The sequence below is a fragment of the Mustela putorius genome, unplaced genomic scaffold, assembly GCF_011764305.1.
Source record: "Mustela putorius furo isolate JIRA1106 unplaced genomic scaffold, ASM1176430v1.1 tig00000682_pilon_pilon_pilon, whole genome shotgun sequence".
Taxonomy (NCBI): Eukaryota; Metazoa; Chordata; class Mammalia; order Carnivora; family Mustelidae; genus Mustela; species Mustela putorius.
Window position 1 is genome coordinate 2,745,783 of NW_025421443.1, and position 18,933 is coordinate 2,764,715.

At 35.6% G+C, this 18,933-nt stretch overlaps 1 protein-coding gene across 5 annotated transcripts in view; it reads left to right on the forward strand.

Annotated features, from left to right (window-relative positions):
* The window catches only part of CEP44 (centrosomal protein 44), a 30,152-nt gene extending 13,989 nt beyond the window's left edge, over positions 1 to 16,163 (forward strand). For 4 of the 5 annotated variants that reach the window (XM_013063296.2, XM_013063293.2, XM_004766095.3 and 1 more), the window contains 9 exons: positions 2,841 to 2,988; positions 4,115 to 4,261; positions 4,618 to 4,740; positions 7,806 to 7,976; positions 8,984 to 9,190; positions 10,035 to 10,110; positions 14,761 to 14,885; positions 15,139 to 15,176; positions 15,947 to 16,163. In XM_013063296.2, the coding sequence (XP_012918750.1) occupies positions 2,841 to 2,988; positions 4,115 to 4,261; positions 4,618 to 4,740; positions 7,806 to 7,976; positions 8,984 to 9,190; positions 10,035 to 10,110; positions 14,761 to 14,885; positions 15,139 to 15,176; positions 15,947 to 15,989 (1,078 nt within the window). In that variant the 3' untranslated portion in view covers positions 15,990 to 16,163. The remainder of the gene's footprint in view (positions 1 to 2,840; positions 2,989 to 4,114; positions 4,262 to 4,617; positions 4,741 to 7,805; positions 7,977 to 8,983; positions 9,191 to 10,034; positions 10,111 to 14,760; positions 14,886 to 15,138; positions 15,177 to 15,946) is intronic. The other variant, XM_013063294.2, reaches the window with a different exon arrangement.
* The last annotated feature ends 2,770 nt before the right edge of the window (positions 16,164 to 18,933 follow it).

Below are 18,933 nucleotides of genomic sequence, written 5' to 3' on the forward strand. Positions count from 1 at the left end.
CTCATTAATAGCTTTTTTGATTTCACCTTGGTTAGATTTTAGTTCTTTTATTTCTCCAGAAAGGGCTTTTATATCTCTCGAGAGGGTTTCTCTAATATCTTCCATGCCTTTTTCGAGCCCGGCTAGAACCTTGAGAATTGTCATTCTGAACTCTAGATCTGACATATTACCGATGTCTGTATTGATTAGGTCCCTAGCCTTCGGTACTGCCTCTTGTTCTTTTTTTTGTGTTGAATTTTTACGTCTTGTCATTTTGTCCAGATAAGAGTAAATGAAGGGGCAAGTAAAATATTAAAAGGGTGGCAAACAACCCCAGGAAAATATGCTTTAACCAAATTAGAAGAGATCCAAAATCGTGAGTGGGGAGAAAGGGGATAAAAAGAGGTTCAAAAAGGAAAGAAAGAAAGAAAAAAAAAAAAAAAAAAAAAAAAAAAAGAAAAAAAAAAAAAAAAAAAAAAAAAAAAAAAAAAAAAAAAAAAAAAGAAAAGAAAAGAATTTTTAAAAAAAGAAAACACCTAAGAAAAATGTAAAATATATATATATATATATATTAGATAAACTAGTAAAAAATCGTTAAAAAAGAAAAAGGTAACAGTTAAAAAAAAATTTTACCCGAAGGCGAGAAAAAAAAAAAATGAAAAAGAAAAAATTAAATTAACTGCAAGACTAAAAAAAAAAAAATCACAGGAAAAAAGCCATGAGTTCCGTGCTTTGCTTTCTCCTCCTCTGGAATTCTGCTGCTCTCCTTGGTATTTAAACCGCACTCCTTGGTAGGTGAACTTGGTCTCGGCTGGATTTCTTGTTGATCTTCTGGGGGAGGGGCCTGTTGTAGTGATTCTCAAGTGTCTTTGCCCCAGGCGGAATTACACCGCCCTTACCCGGGGCCGGGGTGAGTAATCCGCTCGGGTTTGCTTTCAGGAGCTTTTGTTCCCTGAGCGCTTTCCGTAGAGTTCCGGAGGACGGGAATACAAATGGCGGCCTCCTGGTCTCCGGCCCGGAGGAGCCGAGAGCCCAGGGCCCCACTCCTCAGTGCGCCCTCAGAGAACAGCGCCCAGTTACTCCCGTCTGCCTGACCTCCGGCCGCGCTCCGAGCTCACCGAGCCTGCGACCGGTTCAAGGTAACACGGAGCTGCGAGCTTACTGTCAGCTCTGTCTCTGTAGCCGGCTTTCCCCTTCCAATACCCGCAAGCTCTGCGACACTCAGACACCCCCGATCCTTCTGTGACCCTGCGGGACCTGAGGCCACGCTGACCCCGCGTGGGCTTCGCCCCGGTTTAGCCTCTGGAGCGATGTCCCTCAGCGGAACAGACTTTTAAAAGTCCTGATTTTGTGCGCGGTTGCTCCGCCGCTTGCCGGGAGCCGGCCCCTCCCCCCGGGGTCTATCTTCCCGTCGCTTTGGATTCACTTCTCCGCCGGTCCTACCTTTCAGAAAGTGGTTGTTTTTCTGTTTCCAGAATTGCTGTTCTTCTTCTCTTCGATCTGCCGATGGATTTTCAGGTGTTTGCAATCTTTAGATAAGCTATCTAGCTGATCTCCGGCTAGCTGAAGCAGTCTCAGCTTGCTACTTCTCCGCCATCTTGACTCCCTGATTCTTCTTACTCATTTTTAACCTTTTTCTCAGCATCTCCTGTTTGTTAGTCTACTAGTTTATAATAACTGTTTATTACTATTTCTAATCAAATTCCCTAGAAACTAGATAATCAAGATTTTTGAATTAAAACAAGTGGTATTAAATGTAGACCCTGGCTGTCTTCTAGTCATAATGTGCATAAAATGGACAGATTTTGCTGTTCAAAAGTATTATTTTCATTTCCTATTTTCCAAGGTTGCTAGAATAGTTTTCTCATTGGGTAGAGTATTATCATATGCATAAGTGTAAAAGAAACAATTATATTTGTCCTGAAAAATAAAATGTTATTTTATCATTGTATACTTGTTCTCTGCCTTTTAAAAAAGTTTCAGGTGAGGATGGGGAAATTTATGTATGTCTTGAATTTTGTGGAAAACGAATGTTTTTTATAAGTGCATTTTTACTTCAGTCGAACACATATAACTGGCTAATTGAAGAAATACCTCCTTGCTTTGTTGTGGGAGAATCAGTGAAGGTACTTCACATTGAGAAAATAAGGTCCACATGTAGACAAGTGGAAAAGAGTACAAGACAGAGCATAAGGCATCAGACACTGAATGCCCTGGGACTCATTCTGTGAGATATCAGTGTGGATCAGAAAATTGAGGGTGGCTCTCTGGGAGGCTTGAGATCTGCCAAATAGTTCATAAGAGGGAATAACAGGCCAAGAAGGATGGGATACCTTTCTAGGCTGGAGAAATTAGCATACTCTACCAAGGCACAGATTTCTGCTGAGCTTGATACAAGTGGAGGATTGCAAACTAATCGGCCGAGTTACAGTAGATGCTTTTTCCAGCCCTGTTTACCCTCTGTAACGTAGAATTCATAATATTTTACCCTTGCAGGTTTATTATAAAGAGCAAATGAGGTAATATAACAAGTGTTTGCAAGTATATTCAAGTGGTATATTTGTTTAATTAGAGAAAATGGACTGATCAAGTAAGGCTAAGCTTTGGAAACTCAAATACTGTGGTATATAGACTATACTATTACTAAAGAGTTAACTGTTTAAGTAAATGAACTTATTTCATAGTAACTTGGCTATAGTGAGTTAGAGTAGGAGATGGAATCTAAAGGGTTTTGTGTATCTCCTAATTATTTGGCTGTAGTGTTAATTTACAAATTATTGACACCATATTTTATATTCCCTTTCTTATCTGAGTTTGTGGTATTATGCTCATTAAATATCCTTCCCTTTTCTCCTGAACAGTTTGGTAAAGGGAGATACTGCAGCATCTTTGCCCATCATCAGCTATTCCCTTACCTCATATTCACCTTATGTAGCAGAACTTCTGATGGAATCCAATATAGAGCTCATAGCGAAGAATGACTTGCGCTTTATAGATACCGTCTATAAGGTATTTTTTAGTTTATGAAATAATTCTTTCAGAAGTCATTGAATGATTTTTTTTTAAGAGTAATGTTTTATAACCCCTTAATTATATGTGAACCACATCTATTTGACAGTATTTTGATATGTATTTCTCATTTAGACGCAGTCCCTATTATAATCAAGATAATTTAAGTCCCATTATGTTTTATAATCTAATAAGTGGCAGTTGGTAAAAACTTGTCATTGGTTACCATTTGCTCTTTTTATATCAGAATTTTAGTAAAATTTGGCATATCGGCAGAATTTAGAAATGTGACTTTATTGAGTAAAATTTGTAGTTTATAGAATTGTAATTACCATAATTAGTAAGAGGAAACTACAGCTTTGAGATTTTATGTTCACTGATGTCTGGGAGTATGTCTTATACCTAGTCCAGTATCTATATTTATACTGTATGTACACTGAACTTAATCTCACGATTAAAAAATACCTCCATATTATCATTAATTTTTACTCAAGCACTGGTTTTCTCACTTCTGTTAAAATAATAAAACCCATTTATCAAATCTAATTTTTTATAAATAATGAATTGCATTTGATGAAATGGTACCTTTTATGTGTAGAGTCTCTTTTTAGTCTTCCCTGTCTTTGACTCTAACCCCAGCAAGCTTCCATGGAAACCTAAGAGGCACTTCTAAGAAATTCTAGCGTTCTACAATGTAGGCTTTGAAAAATGTTGGTCTAGTCTATTTCTTTTACTTTACAAACGAGACATTGAAACACAGAGACCCACTGACCATGTTGTGGAGGAATTAAATTATGATTTTTGTGACATCCGTATGGTATTATTCTTTATTATCTAGTAAGTTAAGGAGTTTTCTAGTACCAATGAGGCTATTTGAACTTTTTGATCATTGTCTATATTTTTTCATCTGCCTAGACAGTCATCTATTCTCTGCTAATTCCTAACTAGCTGTTTCCTATGTAAATACCTATCTCCTACCTATGACTCACACATATCACCCCTATGAATCTCTTTAATACCCTTAATCTAATGGCTTGGTCCTTCTTTTCCTCTCAAAGGTGTTATTACATTCCTGACTGGGTGGCCATTTATGATTTTTGGATTTTGGTCTATTCCCTCTTTATAGCTTCTTCGTGATCAATTTAATTATAAACCAATCTTGACAAAAAAGCAGTTTCTCCAGTGTGGATTTGCAGAATGGAAAATTCAGATTGTTTGTGATATTTTGAATTGCGTGATGAAAAAGCACAAGGAATTGAGTAGTCTTGAGAAGGTAATTTTGTTAATTGATTTTAACTTACTCCAAGTAGCCCAGTATTTTAATGTATGAAGTCAGTACCCTAGATAGCAAACTAACACAGATGTACAGTTACTGGATAACCGTACACCTGAATGTTTGCTTTAAATACTGGTTACCTGTTTTTACACATTTGTGACTTTGAGCTACTAGTCCTAAGCTAACTGTTCTGACAACACATTTTCTTCACATCTTAGTTTTCAAAAGACATGTATGTCTCATTAGTTTCTTATCATTTGGCAGCTGTATTTCATATATGAAAATTTAAATAATATAATTTAAATATATGTCAGCTTTCACATAAAGTCTTTAATATTTTATTTTTTTTTAAGATTCCCTCACAACAGAGAAAGAAAGTCAGTTCTGTTAAGTCAGAACCTTCTTCAAGCACTGAGAAGACATCTACAGAACCTGTTGGCATTGACATCACTGGCAGGTTTATGACTTCAGGAAAGGTAGGAAAATAGAAGAAAATGTGTCGGTGCTAAGAATTATCTACCTAATTAATCAGTGTACGAGTTTCACTTTTCTGACTAGTAGCTAGCCTAGTAAAACATTTTAGTCAGGGGCGCCTGGGTGGCTCTGTGGGTTAAGCCTTTGCCTTCAGCTTAGGTCATGGTCTCAGGGTCCTGGGATCAAGCCCCTCATTGGGCTCTCTGCTCGGTGGGGGCCTGGTTCTCCCTCTCTCTCTCTGCCTGCCTCTCTGCCTACTTGTGATCTCTCTCTCTGTCAAACAGATAAATAAAATCTTTAAAAAATAATCAGATATAGTAAAAGGTTTTTAACAATGTATACCATATTATCCAGAGGACAGTCTTCACATTTTAAGAGATTAGAGTTGTAAAATTGATGAATGTTTCTCTTTATGTTTCGAATGCTTACTTCTGTCTCATTGCCCAGGTAGAATAACAGTGATTTGGGAAGGCTATGTTATGTGGTCTTGACATGTACTCTTAATTATTATCTAGTTTTTTGAAAACATGGGAATGTTTGAAGAGCATACCATTACTTATAGTGATAGGTTATGATGATTCATTTGCATATGTTCATATTTTTATACCAGGGGTATATATTATCCAGTGATTGATAGTCCCTACACATATAATCTGGTTTTGGGTTAGGTTTTTGAACATTTTTTGTTGTTGTTGTTAATAAATAACCTACTCTTGTCTCCTTCGAGCACTAGTGGATGAATGAATCTAATGCCTTTAGAGATAGCTTTTCTATCTCCAAGAGACATTAAGGCCAAAATATTACTTTATAACAATTAGTATATTTTCAGCTGTCTTTCACTTTGGGCAAACCATTTCTGAAATTGAAGGATAGAATATCAAATAATCAAGGTGTAATTAGGTCAAAGAAATGAATAGCTTCTGGCTGAGATAAAATATAACCATTTTGCAACATGTAAAAGAGCAATAAGAAAAGGAATTAAAAGACACATTGTTTCTGAATAAGTGCCCATACTTCTTGTAAACTTGAATCTCTAACTTATATAACTCTTGTTAGTTTTATATGATTTTATTTTCTAATTTCTAAATGGTTTATATACATAGTGTCCCTCCCCAACTAGAATTTATATGAACAGGAATTTTATTATACAGCTTTTTTTGTAACCTTCCTGTGCTTAGCACAGACATTGTAAGCACTTACTAAGTATGAGCTGATCAAACTAAATATATTTTTCAATCTTCTATTTCAGTTTTGGGGCTGAGTAATGATCTAAATTGCCCCAATAAGGTGCAAAACGTAAAGGCATTAAGTTTATTTTAGTTTTCTTAGAACAAAGTATTTTTTGTCATTAATAAAAATTATTTATTTATTTAATTATTTAGAAAGATTATTTATTTATTTATTTGTCAGAGGTGGGGGATGCACAAGAAGGCAGAGTGGCAGGCAGAGGCAGAGGGAGAAGCAGGCTCCCTGACGAGCAGGGAACCCGATGCAGGGCTCGATCCCAGCACCCTGGGATCATGACCTGAGCCAAAGGCAGCCGCTTAACCAAGCCACCCAGGTCTCCCTATTAATCAAAATTTAATCAGTGCCCCAGATCTTTAATTAACAGAAATTTGAGTAAATTTTAAAAGTATTCCAACTTAGAAAAGTTGGAAATAAATAATCTTTCCAACTTAGAAAAGTTTGAGTCACTACCTTATGGGTAGAGATTGAGTCAGTACTAAAGCAAATGGTTTCTTTTCCCAGTATCTTCTCTATAGAGTATGATTTGTGAATTCTATCGTACATTATATGACATCTTTGTGGTGCATATGCAGTCTGTCTGTAGTAGAGGAAGTAGGCAGAAAAGGCTTGTGTGAGTGCGTAGTTTGACCTCATGCCTTATTCTTAGGACTTTCTCTTTGTCATTATTAAGTTTGAATTATTAGATGAAGGTCTAATATTTTCTGGCTTGTTTATTAGAAAAAAAATTGCAATGGTCCTCTTCACGGAGCCAGTTCTTGATTATTTATATGTAAATTATGTGGCAACCTATTATGGGATGTTCCAAACATTCATAAAAGTACTCATTCCCAGGGAGCCTAGGTAGGTCAGTTGGTTAAGCATCTGCCTTGGGCTTGGGTCATGATCCCAAGTCCTGGGATTGAGCCCCACATCGGGCTTCCTGCTTAGCAGAAAGCCTGCTTCTCTTTCTCCCTCTGCTTGCTACTCACCCTGCTTGCTCTCTTTCTCTCTCTGTCAAATAAATGAATAAATAATCTTTTAAAAATTACCTATTCCCACTATTAGAAGTTGATCAACCCCTCCTTAATTTTTTTTTTTTTTAAAGATTTTATTTATTTGTTAGAGAGCAGGAACAGGGGGAGTAGCAGGCAGAGGGGGAAATAGACTCCCTGCTGAGCAAGGAGCCTGTTGTGAGACTTGATCCCAGGACCCTGGGATCATGACCCGAGCTGAAGGCAGACTCTATTTTTTTTTTTTAAAGATTTTATTTATTTATTTGACAGACAGAGATCACAAGTAGGCAGAAAGGCAGGCAGAGTGAGAGAGAGGAGGAAGCAGACTTCCTGCTAAGCTGAGAGCCCCATGTGGGGCTCAATCCCAGGACCCTAGGATCATAACCTGAGCCGAAGGCAGAGGTTTTAACCCACTGAGCCACCCAGGTGCCCCAAAAGGCAGACTCTTAACTACCTGAACTACTGAGGGGTCCCAGCCCGTCCTTAATCTTGTTTCATCTTTATTGTAACCACTTTTCTAGCATCTTTCCCCCCAAATCTGAAACAATATGAGTCAAATCCCAGGCATCATTGAATAGGTATTTCAGTTTTTCTGGTCTGTAAGAATGCTTTAAAAATCAGGACCACAATTTCATCACACAAAATATTAGTAATAGTAATAACAGTTTAATCAATAGTGTTTGATATATACCTTAATATGTTATTTAAACTTTGGTAAATCTTAAAGGGAAGAAAGATATTTCTTCTGAAAAGTTATTATGTCTATGTTTAAAATAACTTTATGAGGAAACCATTGAAGCAGCTCTGACGTATTTTCCTTTATGCAGAAAAAAGCTGTGGTGATCCGTCACCTGTATAACGAAGATGGTGTTAACATTCCTGAAGATACGATAAGTACAGTAACAGATGTTAGTGAAACATTTGATGTGTGTAACTTAAAGACTACTGAAATAGAGATTCCTGAAGTAAAGTTCCCTGAAATCAAGTCTGAACAACAAGTAAGAATTTTGTTCTTCTTTAACAGATGCAAGGATTTCTTACTTTGATGTACATGATAACTTCAGCATCTAAACTTTGGAATGCCTCTAACCTTTTGAGTCACGAATCATAATATAACACCTTTTACCATTATTTAAGAATAAATAAGTGTACTGTATAGGATCAACAGATACTATTTGCTGCTTATGTTTAGGGTACTGGACCAGGTGTTACGGGTAAGAATTTACTGATTCAGGGAATTTACAGTCTGGTGAGAGACTGTAATATACTACTTTGTACAGTGAGGGTTCTCTGTTTATCTATGCCTGTCCTTAATGAATGGAGAAACTAGTATACTCATGCCATTTCATTTTCCTTTTTGGGCCCTCACCATCCCTCTCTCACTCTAAGAATACCTTTCCTATTACTTTATTGTCACAGACTCTATTATAGTGTCTGTGTGTGTGTCTATTATAGTGTCTAATCTGCACTGCTCCTGCTTAAACTTTTCTTTCTTCTCTTTCTTATAACTTCTCTACATCACAGTAGACAGTTGTCCCTTATAAAAATTAACACAGGGTCATGAAGCTTAATTCCTTTTTGTAGCAAACTAAATAGTCTTAATACACTGTCATTTCTTTGTCACTCCCTCTTAGCTTTGTGCTAGGGGCTATTACAAAAAAGTTTGTGACAGTTTTCTCATACCACCAGGTATTGTTCTAAGAGCTTCATGCAAATTAATTTAATCCTCACAGGAACCGCATAAAGTAGGTACTGGGTTGTTTTTTGTTTGTTTGTTTGTTTGTTTGTTTCAACATATATAAGGAAATTGAGACCCCAAGGTCATACACCTCAGATGAGGTAGTTTCAGTGTCCGAGCATTCTGTCTCTCCAGATAGCACTCAATTCTCACACTATACTGCCTGTTAACTACTGAGATAACACAGTGCACTGAAAAATGGGATACATTGAATTTTAAGGGAATTTTAGTTGGTGTAGTATAATTTTTAACCTCTATTCATTTTAGGATGTTCAAATCAATCCTGAGATTACTGCACTACAGACTATGCTTGTTGAATGCCAAGAAAAGCTTCAGAAACTGACTTTGGTAGAGAGTAGATTAGACTCTTTAGAAGAAAAAATGAAAGGAAAAGTGATGGTAAATGAAAAAACGTGGACTAATCTTCTAAGTCGTATCACTCTTCTTGAAACAGAAATGCTTCTGTCTAAAAAGGTATTTTCTTTCCTTAACATTTCTAGGATCTCAGATACAATTAAGTTTTCATTCATTGTAAAGTGTGTATTCTTTTTAGAAAAGCTAATTATGATAATATTAAGGTAGTGGATACTTAGTTGAAATGAGGCTCTGTTTAGATACAGCCTATTTTGTTGCTGTTGTGGTTATTGTTTTTCTCTTTATCAACTAAGATAACCTAGCAAGACTCTCTAGCTTCTGCTTTCAGAGCTATTAATACTTGAACAGCTCTAAGCATTTAAAATAAGGTAGGATAATGTTTGATTTTCTTTTTAAAGATTTTATTTATTTATTTATTTGACACACAGAGAGAGAAATTACAAGTAGGCAGAGAAGCAGGCAGAGAGAGAGCGGGGAAGCAGGCTCTCCTCCGAGCAGAGAGCCCGATATGGGACTCGATCCCAGGACCCTGAGACCATGACCTGAGCCGAAGGCAGAGCCTTAACCCATTGAGCCATCCAGGCGCCCTAATGTTTGATTTTTATGAGAAGCTTGAGATTATATTCTTTAATAGCCTAAATGGCCTATTTTTATGGGGAAAAGAAAAAATGGACAGGAAAAATTAAAATCATGACTTCCTGTTTTTATTCATTTACTCTGATCAAATTATAAATTTCATAGAAATGGTTAACCAAATTTGCCATGGTCTTATCAAATCTAAGAAATTTGTTTTTTTATTTACTTAGGATTTCAATTTCTGGTTCAGTTAAAAATGTTTAAACATTCATCATGTCATCTTTATATCTATGCTTAACAGCAAGAATATAAAACGAGTACATTTTTCTCTCCATTTTATTCTAAATACTAATCTTTATTATTCTAGAATAATGAATATATAGACTTCAGTGAAATGAATGAAGACTACGAATCTAGTAACGACATGGATATTCTGAGTCCTGGTAAGTTCTAATGTTATGACAGTGGTATTGGTGGTATGGCAAGGAGTTTTCAGGAGGATGATTTACATAGGTGTTTGATAATTTTTATATTCCCAAGCCTTATTTTTTAGAAACTGTGGCACCGCTAGAACAAAAACAGTATTGAGCTTACAGACTACTGAAGCCAAGCACTGCTAAAAAATGCCAGCTTACATATCTTATATGACATAGTGGTTTGGGCACTAAATTTATTAGACTACACATTTCAGATTTGGTAAAATATTTCCTCTTTGCATTTGTCATTCATTTATTCAAAAAATTCCAAAGCTGGGCGCCTGGGTGGCTCAGTGGGTTAAGCCACTGCCTTCGGCTCAGGTCATGATCTCAAGATCCTGGGATCGAGTCCCGCATCGGGCTCTCTGCTCAGCAGGGAGCCTGCTTCCCTCTCTCTCTCTCTCCCTGTCTGCCTCTCTGCCTACTGTGATCTTGCTCCGTCAAATAAATAAATAAAATCTTTAAAAAAAAAAAAAAAATTCCAAAGCTTAACTGTGAGGTCCTTGAAATGAAGATCTTAACCTTGTATTCTGTCTAGCAGGCAGAAAATAGGCCCGTATTTCTATCTCCAATATCTGTATATAATAGAGCTCAATTTTTTATATAGTGAAAGAATCCTGAATGCCTGCTATTTGCAAAACCTTGCCTTTTCCTGGCATGGTAACTTAGTTGGTTAAGCGGCTCAGGTTGTGATCCCAGGTTGCTGGGATCAAATCCTGCATGGGTCTCCTTGCTCAGCGAGGAAGGAACCTGCTTCTCCCTCTATCTGCTGCTGCTCCTGCTTGTACTTTCTGACAAATAAATAAAATCTTTAAAAAAGACAAACCTTGCCTTTTCTGATTTTGCTTTTGCATTTTCATGTTATAATTTTATTAATGTTATTACAGAACATAGCTTTAGCCCATTTAGTTAAAATATATACAAGTTTAAGCCACTGTGCTGTAACTTAGACTGATGGGCAGACAGGCCACATCTGAAATGGGTTATAGATTATGAACAAGGTAAATGTGTGGTCTCAAAGCTTATAATCCAAATGTGATCAATTAAAATAGTCAAACTTATATATAAATTCTTATACTTTGCGCCTTACATATATATGCTACATGGAAGCATATCTCAGAAGTTGAGAGCAATAATTCACTAAGCTGATTTTATTATTAGGTTGGGAATGGTTTTGTGAAATTCCTGATTTGCTTCCCTTTTATCAGAAATAGTGTGTCCATGGCTGTAGGCATCTCTCTGTCTTGGTAAAAATCAGTGAGAAGAGGTTTTTATTATGGATTGGGCTTATGTGGGGGTGATTTTGGAGACAGTTTAAAGAAGCCAAGGGTTCTTCTAGTTTGGGTGTTGTCAGGAAACAGGAACAGTTTGATGACTGATAATGAATGAAAAAAAGAGCTGAAATTTTCAGTGGGAGTGCACTATAGCTGGTCATTTTGTGTGTTTACTTACATTCTGTCCTTGTCTATATTCATACGTGACAGCAGTCTTATTTTGTTTCATCACGGTAATGAAGTAACCTCAGATGATGTTCATTTTCTGTGAAATTTATTATGTTCAGGAGGGGATGCAGTGATCTAGTTGTTAATTACTAGATAGGCCATGACACTGAGGCTCTTTCTGTTTTTCCTTTGGGTTTTTGTGTGTGTGTGTGTGCCTTTTTCCTCCCAAGAAAATAAAGTTATGATATCACAAGAGTGTGGTTCCAGTATGACTAGAAGGAAGGGTATATGTGGGTATATGAAGGAAACTGAAGCAGAAGAGTAGAAAGACAAAATCATGTTTATGTGTAGATTTTTAACAAAGCTAATAATGATCAGATTTGTTTCAGGGAAAAAATCATCTTAAAACAGAATAGTGATTCATTACAGGAAAGTAACACTGGGAAGGAGAGTAATTTGAAGGGTCTTTCATTTATCTTTATTTCAGAATAATGGGGGTGTCTACCAAGGCTATGATAGAATAAAGAGGAAGTAATTTATTTAGCTGTTAGAATTGATAGGCCTTGATTGCTGATTGAAGTAGAAGTGGTGAAGGAGGAGGAAAAAGTCAAGACTGATCACTTATGTTTGACTTGTATGGCTGGTTATACAAGTAACTATCAAAGTAACTAATTGTTACTTTAATAAAGTAGAGCATTATTAATAATAAAATAATAAAAATCAATTTATAATACAATTTATTGAATTAATGATTAATATTAAATAATATGATTTAATATAATTTATTAAATTAATAATAAAATCCTTAATAAAATAGAGAATTAAAGAGAAGGCTTGGGAAAAAATAATGAGTTCACTTTTGAAAATATTAAATTGTGTATGATATACTTAAGACAAAATATCCAGAAATCAGTTGGACATAATTTTTTCCGTGATTGGGAAGTACTAGTTTATAAATTACAGGTTTCCCTGCTATCAGAAGAGCATTACTGTGAAAACTTTCATAAGCCTAAATGGCATAAAACAAAGAAACAGTTACCACTAATTTATATAAAAATTCTTTAACCATTCCCAGACCCCAAAATGACTTCTCTTAGACTTTTCTGATACCTAAGGACACATCTTGCTAACGGAAGCACAGTTAAATTGTGATAAAGCACAGTTGCTCACAGGAGCAGTTCAGAGCTCTGGAGGCCTGGTGCTGAGCCGCTGAGTGTAGCTCCCAGGGAAGCCGCTTGGCGGGGCCACTCTCGCTGCTCAGGGTGTGAGGCCACTATAATGACTTGCTGCAAAACAAATGCTGAACACTATTTTCATTTTTCACCTTTATTCATAAAAGTCAACATCCTCCTTGATTTCTTTTGGTTAGCAAATAGATACTAATATGGGTCTTTTGTTAAAAGCAAAGTGCATAATTTGAAAACTGACAAAGTGGGAGATACCTGTATAGTTAAATGGCAAAGGACCTAACTAGTTCTCTTAATGCAGTCAGGTCATAATTCTCCAAAGTTGGCAGTGAAAGCTTAATGGTCATGTGGCGAGAGTTGGCTAGAAAATCTAGATCTTAGAGTTCAGCTTTCTTCACGGAAGTCTATTAGTGGTGACTCTGAAACTCCCCTTTGGGGCCACTACTCTCCCCTTTGCTTTCTAGCCTGAGCTTAGTTACCAGTCTTTTCTCAAATCTCCCATAGCACAGCTAAGAAACCATTACCTTTGTACAAGGAAGACTCTACTAGAGGCTCAGGAACGCAATAGGAAAAATCGTCACAGAAAGTAATACACACTTAGCTGATCTGGCTATCACATATGGCTGGTGTTCAGTATATGCCCTTGTAATCTCTGGAGTGCTGTATATGGCTCTCTGAATAGCCCCCTAGCCTGCCTAATACCATGTTTCTCTCATCATGAGGTACACCCTTGAAGGCTAGATAGATACCTGCAAGGCTAGGCCCCAGAAAACAGAGCAGACAGAGCCATTCCTTCACCTTCTACTCTGTCTTCCCACTCTTTATTTCCTGTCCTTGGACTCAAACCCACCTATTTTTGAACAGCTTAATTCAGAAGTGCCCTTTCAAGGACACTTCTCTCTATTCATAGAAAATAACCCAAGAGTAGGGAGTGGTAGATAGAGTTCCTGCCTAGTGTCAAGTTATTACTTGAAATTACCTATTGCCAGCAGCCCCTGCTAAAAGACCTGGGAGTAGCTAATCTACCATGTGATTTCGACCCAACTGGATCAAAAGTAGACACCCAACCCAGGGAATACTAATCCAAAAGGTGTTGAGCCAGATCATTGTCTCTCCCTTGGGGATTTAGAATTAGGATACTAAGTCAGTCAAATGATGTTGAGCCTGGAATGGGGTGGCCATTTTGTTCAAATTCATGTTGATAAACAAGCAGAGGAATGGAGTAAGTAAGTAATAGAAGTAGACAAAAGAGCCTTTCTCCCTTTGAGATGAAAGTAAAAGTCTAGTTGTTTCTGTCCTCAGGTGGTAAAACTTTTTCCTAAGTGAGGTTGTCTGTGTAGGCTTATAGTAAACTGTCGTATGTATACTAGCTTAAATGGGTGTCTTTTTTTTTTTTTTGCCTTGATTTTGGAGCCATATGTATCTTGACTAAAACATAGGGCTGGATTTAATATTAATAGCAGCCTGTCTTATTTATGATGTTTTATAATTGATTGAGTTTTAGGAAAACTTTACCATCGTTTATTGAATGAATGGTATCGGCATACAGGAACTGGAAAGTTGTTCAGTTCTTTAGGAAAAAAAAAATCTGTAAACCCCCCCTTTTTTTTTCCATGCATATTTAGGATACAATGTTTCTTGATTTTCAAAAAGTACAGTCAGTGTTAGTAATAGTTACCACCACTTAAAGAAAACTATGTACCTGAGTCAGTAGCTTATACTTAAAAATTGTGAACTTGCCTATTTATTCAATTGACTGCTGTGATAAAGGTAATAGTACCTTTTGGTCATTTTTATTGGCCTGTTTTGAACATCTAGATCTCTATGTCTAAGTCATTATCTTAAAAGAATAATAGAAATTTATCTGGGTCTACACCAATAGTCATTTCATATTAAAATGTCTGTTTTTCTTCAATATATACATGAAATTTTTAGATATGACTCCACGGTGAAAGGAAAAGGTAACCTAAAAATAAATTTCTCCACAGATGGAAAAAGCAAAAAGGAGAGGCAAACAAGTATTCCTTTATCCTCTGGCTATAATACAGTGTCATCAGATTCAACTCCCAGAACCTCAGCTGGTAGTTACTGTGGTTTGAAAGAGAATTCAGAGGTAAGAAAACTGGCAACTGCTTAGATGATTTCCTTTCTAAGGTCAGAACAAGCAAGCATTAGATTTAGTTGTAGATGCCATTGGCAAGAAAAAATAGTGGAACTGTAAATCTTAATCTCTCGTAAAAATTCTTTATGATAAGTAAATAGTACTTAATGCAATGTTTTAGAATGTGTTTTATATGTTCATGGTCCATCTTTGATGATGGTTTACTTTGAGGAATTGCCTAAATTTGTTGCTTTTTAAATTAAAGGAAACAACAATCCAGAAAATGGAAAGGATGAAAAAAATGTAAGTAACAGAAAGGGGCAACAGAAATTCATTTCTCTATAGGGAATTGTATAGGATTACAGTATATATGGAAAGTGCATGTGTGTTTCAAACCTTAAAGGTCTCTCAATCAGGTGTGGGATTCCCTTCAGGACTCCAGTGGGTAATAAATCCACCTACAGTTACGTGTTTGTGAGATGAGTCACTGTTTTGGTTTCCAACAAGTGATGTAAAACATTGTTAATGGAATTAATTGTGGGATTAAGCAGTGCAAAGATATTTGTGGTTGAAAGTTAATCAAGGGTATTATGTACTTTTGATAACTAATGTAGTAAAATATTTAATATATGTCGCTGGTTGGTTTGGAGACATTTTAAATATTATTAGAGTATTGCCAGTCTTTCAGACAGTTATTGGTAAAACAATACTAAAAATGATACTTGTTTCTTGTACAAATGTGAAACTACCAATGGGTATTAAAGAGCAATTAAAAGGAAATATGAAGATATTGTGTAAGATTATTATGAAGTCTACTACTTTAATGAACTATATCATTTTTGAAATTTGATAAGTATTAAAATAACTTGGGCTTAAGAATTAAAGACTCATAATTCACTTTGGTTGCTATTTCTCCCCTCTGGCCATAGTATATACTTAATTACTGTTTATACCTTTAAATAAGAAAAATACTGAAATTTATTTTAGGTTAAAAGCCTAATTTCAGCCACTTAAACCTATGCCTCATTATGAATTTTTTTTTTACTTAGTATGATTTATTTGTTGTATTGCAGGTTTGAAGAAACCGCAGAGTTACTGAAATGTCCAAATCACTAATTATAGAATTTTCTGCATCAACTTCTCTAGGACTTTGGCTACTGTACATATTGTATATTTTAAGAATTCTCTATAAATTTTAATATGCTACAATGTTTTTATGAAGAATTTGAATTTCATTTGGTATATGAGTTTTTTCAATATTGAATAAATACTTTTTATGCTATGATTACACTTCTTTACTCGGTTTTACTTTTTTAAGAAAAACTTATGTGCCAGTACATTTCTTTTAGAGAGTGAAGTCATTACACCACTGTGTTTTTGTGTTGACATTTGTTGGCAGTGTGCTAAGTAATATGTTTTTTAAAGTACAGCCTTGTGGACCATGGTTTACATCCTGTTGGAAACATTCCAACTGGGATTTGCGTATTGTACCCAGGAGGCTCTCATGCATACCATCTTGCCATCTGTACTGACTAATATGTTGTAATGAAAAGTTAAAAATGCTCATTGACAATGAAATGAAAATACAATTTTAGGCTAATCAAAAAGCAGTAATACATTTTTAGTTAACATTGAAAAAGTGAGAGTCTGATGCTCTTTTTGTATTTGGCAACAGGTCAGAAAGTTCACCACGAAAAGTGTGTTGAGTATTTTAGTGCTCTATTCCATAACACATTTTAAGACCAGCAGTACAGACACAGATGGTGGCCATCCAATATTACAAGATACACAGTATGGTTTTTTGTTTTCTTTTAAGCGACGGGAAGTTACATATTTTTCTAGAGAGAATAAAAGTCTTAGATGAAGTTAAATCAAGAGAAAAATGAAATTCACTTTAAATTACTAGCTACATTACTAGACAAATGATCTTTTTAAAAATGATATACGTAAAAAATGTAATAACGGCCCTGAGAAATTTTTAAGAAAATTGATTCCATTATTTGGAAGGAAAAAAGGAGGGTTTTTTTCCCCCTTTTTTATTATTATTTAGATCATCTGATTGCATTTTACTTATTTATTATCTGTTCATATTCTGTGTGTAATTTGATATTGTCACATGAGACTAACATTAAAAGTTAATATTAACATTAAATTCACTGTAGAAATAAAGCATTTTTAGTATTCTAATGTGTTTAGTCATTAAAATTTATGTATTTTAAAAGTTAGCATACACACTTAAATTTAGTAGAATTTCAGCAAATATTTCTAGGATTAATGAACCCACTTAGATTTTTCCATTATAAAAAAAATTACAGAAATCAAGATTAAAAGATTTTCTTGTAAAAGAAAAATCTATTAACTTCTAAACTATCAGTACCAGCATGGAATTATAGCTCCACCTTGTGGTTCATGTGTCAATATTTTACCTTCTATTAAAACAGCTGGTTTCCCGTAAAAACTTATTTTATATTTTCTCTTTTGAAAAACTCAATTTAGGAAAGAAATATTTTAAGTTTTCTTGGGCAACACAGAAGAAGAAGTTTTCTTTTCTCTTTGTCTTTTTCTTGCCTCCCTGTCCGTTTTATATAGCATACATACACAGTTGTCCCTTCTACAACACAGGTGTGAGTGGCCCAGAATTGCACAGGTCCACTTGTACATGGATTGTTTTTGCAACACAGTACTGTAAATGTATTTTCTCGTCTGTATGATTCTTTTTCTTTCTTTCTTTTTTAAAAATATTTTATTTATTTGAGAGAGAGAGAGAGAAAGCTCTGAGAGGGTGAGAGGGAGAAGCAGACTCCCTGCTAAGCGGGGAGCCCGATGAAAGACTCAATCCCAGGACCCTGGGACCATGACCAAAGCTAAAGGGTTTGGTTCTTAATAATGTTGTTGTTGTTTTCTCTAGCTTACTTCATTGTAATAATACCATGTATGGGGTGCCTTGGTGACTCAGTCGGTTGCCTACAGTTTAGGTCATAATCCTGGGATCCTGGGTTGGAGGCCCACATGGGGCTCCCTGTTCAGTGGAGGATCTGCTTCTCCCTCTCTCTCTGCCTCCTTCCCCTGCTCATGTTCTGTGCCTCTATCTCTGTCTTTCAAATAAATAAATAAATCTTAAAAAAAAAAAAGTGCAGTATGTGGTACATATAACAAAAACAGTGTGTTACATCAACATTATGTCATTGGAAAAGATTCTGGTCAACAGTAGGCTATTAGTAGTTAGGTTTTTGGGGAGTCCAGAGTTAAATGCAGATTTGACTGCATGGACAGTAGGCTCCCCAGCACCTGTGTTGTTCAAGGGTCCACTGTATATACAATTAGATTATTTGAAACTTCTTTAATTTGAACTTACATACAGTATGCAAAATATAAATAGCTATTGAAAATATAGTGAAAGATGTCTTATATTATCAAGTGGAAATTTGGAATCCAATTAAAAAATATTTTTATGTAACAACTCGAAACAAAAAGGAATAAATCAACTCATATTAACACTATACATCTACACTTACAAAGAATCTCAGTACTACCCTGACAACATAATCTTTGCAGAAAACAAAGCTATTTTAACTTTGTTGAAGTTATTGAAGAGTCAAATAATTTCTTAGCTCTTCTAGAAATAGTAGAAAAGTTTTTTCTCATAATTTGGTAAGTGGCTTGTAACCTTAAACCCTTTTTGATTAACTTGAGGCCTTGAGAAAGTGAGAGAAGAGAATCCTGGAGAGATTATTTGGAGCTACGTTATTAAAGTCTTAATTGGAATTTTCACTAACTCCATTCCCTTAATTCTCCCATAACCTGGGTAAAATGTATTTATTATACTACCAACAAAAACATCTGCAGCGTGTGCTGCTCTATGTGTACTATACTTTGTGAATAGGTCTGGATAAAGATTATATAGGAACAGTTACATAAAGAATATGTTGAGGTAAAATACTAGTTAGAACAGATTAAAGAAAAGTAACATCAACAATGTGAAAATCCTGGGGGCGCCTGGGTGGCTCAGTGAGTTAAGCCTCTACATTTGGCTCAGGACATGGTCTCAGGGTCCTGGGAT